At 32.8% G+C, this 11,995-nt stretch overlaps 1 protein-coding gene across 2 annotated transcripts; it reads right to left on the bottom strand.

Moving 5' to 3' along the window:
- Positions 1 to 2,741: 2,741 nt before the first annotated feature.
- On the bottom strand, positions 2,742 to 11,749 carry LOC104906950 (CBL-interacting serine/threonine-protein kinase 1). 2 transcript variants are annotated; one of them, XM_010695788.4, is made up of 12 exons: positions 11,361 to 11,745; positions 11,123 to 11,185; positions 5,606 to 5,677; positions 5,390 to 5,497; positions 4,758 to 4,838; positions 4,476 to 4,655; positions 4,178 to 4,390; positions 3,966 to 4,067; positions 3,600 to 3,716; positions 3,409 to 3,471; positions 3,198 to 3,272; positions 2,742 to 3,109 (listed from the first exon to the last, which is right to left on the bottom strand). In XM_010695788.4, the coding sequence occupies exons 1-12, from the start codon at positions 11,547 to 11,549 to the stop codon at positions 3,011 to 3,013; spliced, it is 1,362 nt and encodes a 453-aa protein (XP_010694090.2). In that variant the 5' UTR covers positions 11,550 to 11,745; the 3' UTR covers positions 2,742 to 3,010. The 2 variants fall into 2 exon arrangements, with proteins under 2 accessions (XP_010694090.2, XP_019108055.2); XM_019252510.3 differs by lacking the exons at positions 2,742 to 3,109; positions 3,198 to 3,272; positions 3,409 to 3,471 and having other exon boundaries at positions 3,627 to 3,716; positions 3,966 to 4,045; positions 11,361 to 11,749.
- Between the last annotated feature and the right edge of the window lie 246 nt (positions 11,750 to 11,995).

Genomic DNA, 11,995 nt, shown 5'->3' with positions numbered 1-11,995 from the left:
ATTTTAAATCTATCAATTTATTAAACAAACACTAGGGATGAGTTTTGCTTATTCTAAAGTCTAAACCAATACCTCATATCAAAATTATACGAACCAAACACACCCTAAGTATAATTGCTTAAACTAGGATGTCACTTAGTATAAATCGTTTTTTTAGTCTGCCACCAAATAGAAAAATTGACAATAGAAAGTCATCAGGTAGAATTTCCTATTATATTCATGATCGGTCAATTAGGATAAAAGTTGAGCAAGTGGTGGTGCACAATTGTCCTAGTAGTAGCAAACTAGCAATTGTTTTAAAATAATAAGAGCTCCCATCCTTTGCACCGTACATTAGGAGTGTGTAGTTTTGGATCGGGATCGAAATTTGGACCGGGATTGGAGTGGAATGGACCGAAAAATTCCGGATTTCCGGTCCGGTCCGACTTCGGAATTTTCTGGTCCGGACCAGAATGGACCGGATTTTTAAAAAAACAAAAATAGGTTTGAATGTTAAAAAAAAAGTTTAAAATTTAGAAAAATTAGTAAGTTAAAACCTCATCTTTATTGTCTTTAAGATTATTGCTTTTTATATTATTAGTTTTAAAACTATCGAATTAATAAAATGTTTAAACCTTAGTAAAAAAGATTTTTTTTGAATAAAAGAATTACAAATTCCGGTCCAACCGATCCAAAATCGAACTGAACCGGGAATATTTCGGTCCGGTCCTGGTCCAAAATAATTTGAATTCCGGTTCACCGGTCCAACCGGTTTTGGACCGGTGCACACCCCTAGAACTGTACATGATGCAATATGTATCATAGATTAAACGATCTGCCACTAGCTAGTTCTATTTGACTAATGATGTCATATAACTTATGGGTCAGGATCATCCCTAGTCTCTAATAATTGGAGAGTTTAGTACTTGGAATATTGCAAAAAGAACACTTTTTTAGCTCTCTTGGCTCAATCCAATGAGTGAATGGTCCAATTACTAGATCAGATAATTCCCCTCTTAATTTAAAGTATATAGTATCAAAAAATAAGAGTAACGATTTACGAATTCATCATATATTATATAATAGTGAAAGTATTGTATCAGACGGTTTGACCGAAACTTTTCGATCGGACAACAACAACAACCCACAACAACAAGAGCGGGGGAGAGTGAAGCTCTGACGAAAGAGACGGCAGGAATATCAACAACAGCAGCGACGAACCAACAACAACAGCGTGGTGGCTTGCGAGCAGCACCACGCATCACACACAACATCGAGGAAAAAAAATGGAGGAACACTAGCTGCAAAGAGAAGCTCCGGCGAGATTACACCGGCGAGCTTAAGGGAACGCCGGCGAGGCAGGAGCACATGCGAGAGAGAATTCAAGGGGTCTGGGTTGCGGGTTTTCACGAGGAAGGTAGATGTATATAAGTTTTAGTTTTTATTTAGATGTATTTAAGTTTCAGTTAGTTTCTCTTTGAGTTTCATTTAGAGAGCTAAATGAAACCAGAATAGAGCTAAATGAAACAAAAATAGAGCTCAATGAAACCAGAATAGAGCTAAATTAAACAAAAATAAAGCTAAATGAAAGAATTAATGTGTCAACTGAAAATTGCATGAAGCGGTCTGACCATATGTTATGGTCACAAGAAACGTCTGACACAATACGTTCTCTATATAATATTTCTAGCTACAACTAGAAACGTTTTGTTATATGATCCTTGCATATATAAAATGATAATATTCTATTTATCAGGATTACCAAACATCCCCAAACTTTTTTAGGGTGTAATTGGTTTATATGACCACACTTCTTCTTGCGGCAATCAGTAGCACGAGGTGAGAGTCGAGCATAATACTTCTAACACACCTGCTTATTAAGCTTCCTTTGGTAAGCCAAAGTCGCAAGGTTTCTTGGTACTTTCAAAAATGAAAAACAATGTATGCCACCACCACCAAGCCTTGACGTGGGATAAATTGTTGAACCTAATGTTATAATGTGCCAACTGCCAAAGAGCAGCCACTTTATGAAGACTTTCTTCAATTTCATCATTGCCATCTTCATAAAGTTCTTTATTACCAAAAAGAAGACATTGTTTAGATATTACAACTAGTTTTTGGGTCCGGCTGTTCCTCCGGGTTGAGATTGGTTTCCCTTCCATTCCCATTGAAATACTGTTAAGGAAAACTCAACATTTAAAAGGTACAAATAGAATAATGTAAACACTTAAAACATGATTAAAAGTTGGTTGAGATGGTAATTGTTTCATGTATAATATCAAGAGGTCATGGGTTCAAATTTTGTTGCAAGCTACTTTTACTTTTGTTAATTAACATGACTTATGTACACATTGGACAATTCCAGTGTAGTAATAGAATTGACACGTGACGTGTATACATTGTTACACACGCCTTTTAATATATTTGTATAGATTCCTTCTTTTTCTTCAATCTTTAATTTAAGTTCGTGTATGGTGTTTTTTGGTTCAACCTCTAGGCCCTAGGGTTACGGTTGTCCCTTTTAGTGCTTGCACAAAAATCTGCATTTTGCTGTTGTTTTGCTGATCTTTGACTTTTCCTTGAATCTTTTATCTTTGCCAATTTCAGTTATATAGCAAGAGGATCAGAATCAATATGATCCGGAACTTGGGGGGCCAAGCTTAATCATTTATTTGAAGGAAAACTTGGAGGCCAATTTGGTTAATAACAAGTTCTTATCAATTGATTAGCCCTTTAAAAAAATTAAGATAATGACACATGAATTCTGTACAACTTCACCCCTCAATATAAAGAAATTCTGTACAACTTCACATAATATTTGAAGCTCAATTCATTGCATCTTTTTTTTTTTTCCCCCTTTTTCCTTCCTTTTGCAAGAAATTCACAATGTGCAAAGTACAAAAAAAAATACTAATTACAAAATACTAAAATTTTCAAACTAAGAGCCTAAGAGGACTCCTGGAGCTTTTTTTTCTTTCTTTTTGGGATATGACACTACTTACAAATCAATATAGTATATTTTTCTTCTAATCTAACAAACCTCTGATACAGTTTCAGCACTCAAGATAGCTGCATTTAACAACTCCTGGCTTCTTGATGCGCCGAGATCATTCGATAGTTTATTACACAACTGATAAAAACAGAGAAACTTCATTTAGTTCTGTATCTTATGGAATCAATATAAGCATTATCATTAAGGAGATAGATTAGACACTGACCTGCCGATAAATTGAAGAATCTCCATAGGTTTTTCTCAATTCAACCACATATAGTGCTGGACTGATCTCGAACACCTGTAACATCATGAACATAATTAGACAATGATATATGCGTCTATAATAGCAGGAAATGTTGAATGAGAAACTCGTTAATTTGTTGATAGGCTTAAAAGACAAAGCATTTTATCAATGTGAAAGAATTTCGACTTACTTCTGCTGCAACTGAAAGGCTTCCTGGACCTCTCTGATCTCTTTGCCCTTGCACCACTTTTAGCTGAGAAACAAAATAGTTTGAAACTTAAGGATGAATACTTGTCCATAAAATGATACTATAGACCAAAAATGTGGTCTACCTGTTAGGAAAGAATCTAAGGGGCCAAATTAACATATTGTAAAACATACCTTCCCATTTTTCTTTTGAACTGAATATCCCATTCCTGTTACAATATCCTCAATTCTCTCAAGCAACTCCGTGTGAGAAAGATTGGATGTGAATCTGATCTTTCGCTCCGAGACACCCTACAATCATTCAATTAGCAAATATTAACTTATATATTAAGACTTTTCTAAAAAAATTATAAAATTTTCATCTATGAAGCACAAAAACCTTTCGGACCCTTTCTGAAACCCTACTCATTTATGTGCTAATGAAGCTTGGAAATGGCTAAAAACATGAGATTTCCCCTTTCTCCCAAACCCCGGCAGTTTAAGTGCTACATAGATCTTCATGTTAGAATTAAGTAAAGAAATGTTCTTCGGTGTACTCACCTCTTTCTCAAAAAATCCCGAGAGGTCAAGGTATGAGGACATTCCAATCAGCTGAAAGGCATTGATAAGTGTAGGAAAGCCTGGAATTTTCTCTCCATTAGACTGGTTCATATAAATTTGTACAGCAAACAGTAAACTTTTAGTTTCTTCCACAAAATACACACTTGTAAAATTATGAGAACCCAAAGCAAAATATAAAGCTCGAACATTACCTCATCATTGATTGAGAAGGCCTCTTCATCTATATATACAATTTCTTCTTCATCATCCGGACTTGATTGAACATACCCTTGCTTAAACCATTGATCTGCTTTGATCTCAGATACCGTTATTCGAGTGACAGGGTTCGGATCAAGAATCCTCTTTATCATCTTTTGTGCACCAGAAGAGAGCCACTTTGGTATCTGTACATCTCCTCTAGTGATCTGAAGTATCAACAATATAGAACATTAGATCTAAATACAGATTATGTAGAGTAAAATAGTAGTTAATTATTACTAAATGAAATACCTTTTGATAAAGGACAGCGAGATTTCTATCATCAAAAGGAAGATAACCCGTGAGAATGACATAGAGAATGACACCACAAGACCAAACATCTGCTGTAGCTCCATTATATCCTCTATTAGCGAGAATTTCAGGTGCAACGTAATTTGGGCTCCCACAGGTTGTATGTAGTAATCCGTCACTCTAGCAAAAGAGAATGGAAAAGCTACCAAAGATTCAGAAGCTGTAAAAAGATAAAGAGTATTCGGCACCAAGAGTTGAGCATTTGTTATCTTAATTACTTACCCCAAAATGCTGGGGTAACGCACTAAGGCCAAAATCTGATACTTTTATGTTTCCTTTACCATCTATGAGGATGTTCTCTAGCTGCAAATTTGAGAAACCAAAGATTAACAAGGCATAAAATGTAAGAAGGCCAAGTAGTAATGTCATGACACTCATCTGATACAAAAAAAAAAACTTCATAGTTGTCTTTTATCTAGTCAATTGAACCATAGTTTTCTACTTTTCTTGCAAATGCTCAGTCATTTGAGAATTTGGAAAGTGGCAAACTAAAATGATCATATAGAAACTTCATATGGATTTTGAAAAAATTATGAGATCAATGGAAAAAGGTGAAGCAGGTATCCTGGAGATTCACAAAACTCAATTACTACAAGAGGCTTTGATTTTCGCAACTTGTTGAAAAAAAAAAATCAGGTTCAACAAAAAAAAAAAAATCGGTTCAGCAAGACATAAAATGTAAAGCAAGAATCCTAGAGATTAACAAAAGCTCAATTATGCAATTCAATTAGAAGCCTCTACGAGACTACGACAGATGAAGTAGGTGAAACTTCTATGATCAGAAATTCAGGACATTAGAGTAATTTTCTTTAACACCCATTCCATCATTGTGATTGTTCAGCTAGCAATCTAACCTTAAGGTCTCGGTGAAAAACTCCCCTGTTGTGACAATAACTGACACCGTCAACTAGCTGCTGAAAAAGCCTCCGGCCTTCCTTCTCTGGAAGTTTTCCTCGGGATGCCTACAAATAACACTGACTGCTTGAGGAATAGTAAAACGCTTCAAAACAGAAATATATATATGGCTGTCGTTTTGAGCTACATTGCATTCTAGTGCGCAAATTACTTACAATTTTATCAAATAATTCTCCACCATGTACATACTCTAGGACCATGTATATCTTTGTTTTGCTTGCTAAGACCTGCAATGTAACACCAATGGTTAGTCCAGCCAATTTTTGATATGGTCTTATTTAGCTTTTGTAAAGCATGAGTTGGACTAGCTTAACCTACAAATAGCCGCACTTAAATTTTATACTTTGGACTTTGGAGCATCATGCGAGCATAATGTTTCTAATAAATTTACTACTTATATAAGAATGAATATGATTAAGTGTCGATTGAAAATTTCCGATTACATATTAACCAACTATGACTGTAATTGAAGAACAATGATAGACGGGATATCTAATCATTTTGATTGTATATTATCTAAATCTTTATTACAAAAAATGCCACTTGATTTGCTAATATCTTAACAATATCTTATCATATCAGTTAGCTATTATTTCATATCTGGGCTACATCTAATCATATCAAGTAAATGGTATGGGTGAGATTGGCCCATATCTAATATGGGAATATCATTGCTCAGGGTGAGAAAGTATTTGCCCAACTAATGATTTTCACTTGGACAATAATCCATATTACTCCATATCTACCATTCTTGATTCTTCCCACATTTCTCATAGTGAGAACAAAAAGAAAGGATGGAATAGTTAAAATGTTAGATCTATTGATAAAAAAATCCAAAACAGATACTATTGGCAAGTTGTAACATAATTGGGTCCCATCTAATAACACATATGCGGCAGTTTGCTCTAATTATTTGTTTTGGATGTTTGTTAGCCTAGTACCCCCTAGCTGAATAGAGCTTCCCCAGGTAGAACATTTCAGTTTACACCAAATAAGTTCAAAAAAGTACACGTCTTTCAACAGGACCCACATAGCTACCCCCAACTTATATATATGTATGGACCAATATTGACCCCGTAGTATCTCTGTTTGTATGAGACATATTCCTTTTTTTTTTTCTTCATTTTCGTATAAATGTCAATTTTTGGCTAAATCTCACCATTTATATTTAAGAATTTAATATAGACTTGTCAAGTAATTAGATAGAATTAAATTCAAAATTGATTTTCCTCTTATCTGTATATAAAGAATCATCGTCTTTGAAGACGAGATGCTAATAAAATTCAATCAAATAACACCAAAAAAAAAAAAAGTAAAAGTCATTTTTTGACAAATGTGTCACTATGATCTGTATCATCAACTCTAAATATTTACTAATTAAACTAGCTGACATTGCTAAAAAAAAAAGTATTTATAAGAAATAATATCCAAATGATAGCAATTTTCTTAATTAGCACAACCAATTTATAGCAAATTCCAACCACCATTCATCCATGGGAAAGGAACAGACAAGTGGGAGCCACATACATGATATGTGGCTTTGGCCACAACAATTGGATGATTGCAATTGTCTTATATTTACTGGGATCCACCATTGGACCAACATAGCACATGCATTATCCACAATTCCACATCCCACCACCTTTCATAGTTCATGAGAAGTGTTTTATAGTACTCCATTATAATTAACCTAATAATTCTTAAACTCCACGCTACCTCGGAATTCGTCGTGGTTCCCACTAATTTGCACTTTATTATTATTAAACAATAATCCATATTAGAAAAGTTGCCTAATGAAATAGGCATATATGAGAAGTATACATAATTTTGCATGTAATCAATTAGTTATTAGGTTCGAGTTATGTCTCAAGTGAGTAAAAATTTCATTTATTAATATTGTACTTTAAAATGTTAACACTAAATACATCTTGGTCTAGTTGTTAAAACTTTAGTATATTAACTTGAAGTCACAAGATCAAAACTTATACTATACAAATCCTAATTTTTTTAATTGTACATAGATTACATGAACTAAACTCTATTAGGGAGAGCACCACATGGCACCGTTCCTTGTTTAGGAAAACCGTTTAATATATTTGTATAGATAATGGATCTTTTTAAGATATGTTAAATGATGGACGCATTTCTTGTCAATAATTATACTACTTATTAATCAAGTATAGGAATTGATAGAAGTGGCGTATAGCTATTATAAATTTTATTATAAGATTAAAATATTGTACTAAAATTCGCAAAGAAAATAAGTTTTGAAAGAGCAATTTAACGCAATGGTGCAGACGTAATTCAATTCCAAGCCTACAATAATACTTTCACAAGACTTTACTACTCAGTAAGATTGATGGCATCTATTAGTTTATTATTAAACACTAGTATAACCGAGAATATCTCATATGTAGAAATGGATAAAGAAAATTGACGGCTTCAGATTTTATCCTTGTTACTTTTAACGGCTTGAGTACTTTAAATGGGTGGTATTGGTCTATAATTATTGGTCTGCCATAACCGGATAGTCCAGATCTCCCATACCAAGTTGAAGTTGCGTCATTGAGCACATAAAGACAGACATAAATAGCAACAAAACTCTTCCCAACAGAGATACAGATTACAGGAGTTACAACCTCATTTTTTTTCTGTCATCTCATCACGAATCAAGACCGGTCCTAGCGTCTAAGGTGGGGCCACTCTTAAGAAAACGATACTTTCTTCATTTTATCACCAAACTTTCCAAGTTTATTAGCTATGTGGAGGAGATTTATAAAACAGACTTTTTTATTTTATTTTTTTCGACATGGATTAATGGAGGAGACTAAGGGTCAGTTTCTGGGGCAGCAAAATGGTGGGGGGAAGGATTGGGGGGTGTTAATTCTGGGCCATGGCCTAGGGCCGGAGATAGGGTAAGCCAATGGATGTTTATATACTTGGCCACAAAAGTAAAGACGTCAAAATGGGATCAACAACGGATAATGAGTATTTTGCAAAAAAGCGAAGTTCAAAAATGATACAATTATTTGAATTATATTGTTGACAAAATTCAATAACAAATACTAAGTACATGTATTTGGCGAAAAATTAGTTTACCTCAAAAAAAATCCAAATCAACCCAACCCATTATAAACAAGATTATAAAAGAAATTATGCCAAAAAAACAAGTGATTAAAAAAGTTATTGAATATAAGTTGTTTCATCACCTAAATGTAGAGAATATAGCTCATTACCTAAACTAGATGCTCTGATTAAGGGGAAAACAACAAAGTTGTTGAGGCCAATAAGTCAAATGTAACGGAAAGACAACTTCAAATTGCAGAGATTCTATCCGATTAGCAAGATCCTATGGTGTAATATATTGCAAAAAAAAATAATCACATTATATCTATCCACAATCAATTAAATACTACCTCCGTTCTTTTTTAGTTGCAACGTTTGACAAATTGCACTATTTATGTTCTCTTATTTGACCACATTTATTGATTTATATGTTAAACAAAATATAGTCATGTGGGGTCTTGTTTGATTCGTTTCGATGTAAGCTTTCATAATATCAAATTTTTATAATTTTTACTTACATACAATTAGAGATAAAACGATTTGAAATTATACATTGGCAAGCGTAAAAGTCAAAATGTTGCAACTAAATAAAAACAGAGGTAGTAGATTTGTGTTGAAGCACTCTTTATTTAATATAATTGCCTATAAGGGTAACAAGTTGTAATCACATTATTTAAGACGGTGATGTGAAAATGTACCAATAAACACCAGGCCCCATAAATAACCAATGAGCATTTACCACGTGGCCAGACTTTAGCCTAGTATGAATTCTTTCTGCATTACTCCTATCCACTTTTCCCAAAAACACTAAACTAATGGGACGGCAGCTAAATTAATAATAAAATGATAAAACATGGAGTACACTTTTACTATCGTGAAAATAAAAAATGTGGAAAACATGAATATTTGGTCAGAATTAAGAAACATAGCACGAACGAGTATTAATAAAGTTGCGTCTCCACACTATTCACTTTGTTCAACTACGTAGTAAGGAACACACGTAATTAGAGTTCCAGCCTAAAAAGTAAACGTGAATACGATTGTATATTTGTATCTAAAATAACTCTTGGTTTGGTAAATTGTCAATTTTTGTAAGTATTATGTAATAATCTCCATGTCATTTCGGACAAATTTCCTCATTTGTTAGAGGGTTTTTGGATGAATCATGATTAACATTGTTTAATAAGAGAGAATGGAGATCAAAACGTGCAATAATATTTGATCGATTATGTTTCGTAAATGATCATAATGCATATTCAATATTCACAAATGTCTAAAGCTTAAAATGATTTTTTAATTCATTTTTCTAACTCGTCCAGGAAATTTTAGATGTTTGGTATAAATGATTTTCTTATTGTTATAAACATAAAAGTCATATAATAATTAATTGGACAAAACAAATTGATTTTAGATTTTCATAGTTAAAATCAGAACAAAATTGGAAAATGGTGTATTGTACTTCGCAAAAAAAATAAAACAATAAAAAAAGTCTCGAACAATTATTCCAATCAATAAAAATTGATAAAAGATACCCAACCAATAAAATAATAAATCATAGTAGTATAATAAAAAAGAATCAAGATCACCAAAAGAATAGGACATCTAACATCAAGCTATGAAATCTACAACTTCCAATTAAAAATACAATTATAAAAGTCCATAACCCTTAATTTAAGTATTATTTTTAATTCCAACTATTTTTTCAATTACAAGAATACTTAAATAATGTGGGGGTATTTGTGAGTTTCGAACAAGCAAGCAAAGACACATGGGTGGGGTATTGTTATTTGATCATTTCAACCTATTCATGATACTTACGTTAAACAAAATTCTGGTTCATGATTCGCAGGCAAACCAAAATATACATATTTTTATTTGATTAATTCCAAAGAGAAGTAAATCAGAAGAATCAATTAGTTTGCACCATTTCCAACCAAACACAACTCTAATCTTTCTTCGGTCAACTATTATATACTTCAGTTCAGGATATTTTGGGTTTTCACATAATTGCCCAAACTTCTATGACACGAACATTCATGCCCATAATTAATGATTCTACATAAACAGAATTTTGGGTTTTTTTACCCGAAATAAGTGCAAAAGAATTTATGATGACCGATGTTCGAGGTTGAACTTCAACCGTTAATTACTCTCAATTTATGTTCTCAATTTATGTTGATAGAAAATTTAAAAAAATAATATTATTATAGTATTTTTCAAGACTAATCCAACGATATAATTTTTATAATTTTTACTTATCATATTTGAGAGATATTGTGATCAAAGCAAATTTTCGTAAAAAGTGAATGCGTACTATTAATTTCATCAAATTGATATTTCTTCTTTTGATCCATTGTAGTACTCAAAGCTATAGTATATACTAATATAATATATCCAAACTTAGAAAAAATCTCTCGATTATCTTAGAAAGATTATTTTAGATTTTTGTACTAAAGATTTATGAGAAGAACAAGAAAAGTATGAATGACAAACAAAGAAAACTACCACTTTGGCACTTTGTGTTAATTTTATGAAAAAGTATAGACATTTTTAATTGATAAAGTAAAACTAAAAATCAATAAAGGGCAAAAACAAATAGAGTCTACCTCGTATAATCTGACAATATTGGGGTGCCTGAGAAGCTTCAAGGTGGCAATTTCTCTCTTTATCTGTTACAAATCACAAAATTAAAAATTTCAACATTATATAATTTAATCAAACAGGGGAAAACAGGGGGAAAAGAAGGTTTAAAAAATGGGAAAATTAAGGTAAAATTCGAGATTAAATTGAGAAAATAATGAATACCCAGTAAAATTAACAACATAATGATTAATGGGTATGAACCTGATCTGTGATTTTAAGGTTGAGGATCTTCTTTTTCTCAAGAATCTTAACAGCAAATGGTTTTCCAGTTTCGATATTTTTAGCAAATTTGACCTTGCCAAAATTCCCTTCACCTAGAATTCTGCCAAGTTCGTATTTCCCTAATCGCATTCCCTTACCCTCTCTTTCTTCTTCTACCTCTCTCACCATTTACTTTATGTCTCCTCTTTCTCTTTTGCTATGTATTTAATGGGAATGAATGAATGATTGATTGCAAAGGCAAAATTTTAGGGAATGAAGACTATTTATTGCCTGGAAATCTTTCAGTTTTCTGAATTTTTTTTGAGGGAAGAAGATTTATAGAAATGTAGAGTATGTTGTGGTTTCAGTTTTTTATGAGGGAGTGGCGTATAAATATGGGAGGAGAAATAAAGGTGTTAAGGTTGTGTCGTTTTATTTAGCATTGACAACATGGGTTTGTCACGAGATTAGCAACGTGGATAGGCTTTTTTGGGTTGAATTACTTTTACTTTTTTACTTTTTATGGGGAAAAGGGCAAAAAAAACAGCGGAGTAGAGGTGAATTAGGTGATTGTTTGTCACTTCGACATTTTTTTTAGCACCTAGATTGTGAGGTGGGATAAAGTTTGGAAAATT

This window comes from Beta vulgaris, chromosome 3 (assembly GCF_026745355.1).
Source record: "Beta vulgaris subsp. vulgaris cultivar EL10 chromosome 3, EL10.2, whole genome shotgun sequence".
NCBI classification, from domain to species: domain Eukaryota; kingdom Viridiplantae; phylum Streptophyta; class Magnoliopsida; order Caryophyllales; family Amaranthaceae; genus Beta; species Beta vulgaris.
The sequence above is the reverse complement of the archived record's forward strand: the minus strand, read 5'-3'. Positions and strand labels throughout refer to the sequence as shown.

Bases quoted from the DNA above. Each gene is read 5' to 3' on its own strand.
- LOC104906950 (XM_010695788.4), bottom strand. From the start codon at position 11,549: ATGGTGAGAGAGGTAGAAGAAGAAAGAGAGGGTAAGGGAATGCGATTA. The intron at 3,472-3,599 runs GTATGTTTTACA...TTTGTTTCTCAG, and splicing joins TTCAAAAGAAAAATGGGAAG to CTAAAAGTGGTGCAAGGGCA. The intron at 3,273-3,408 runs GTAAGTCGAAAT...ATGATGTTACAG, and splicing joins GCCTTTCAGTTGCAGCAGAA to GTGTTCGAGATCAGTCCAGC.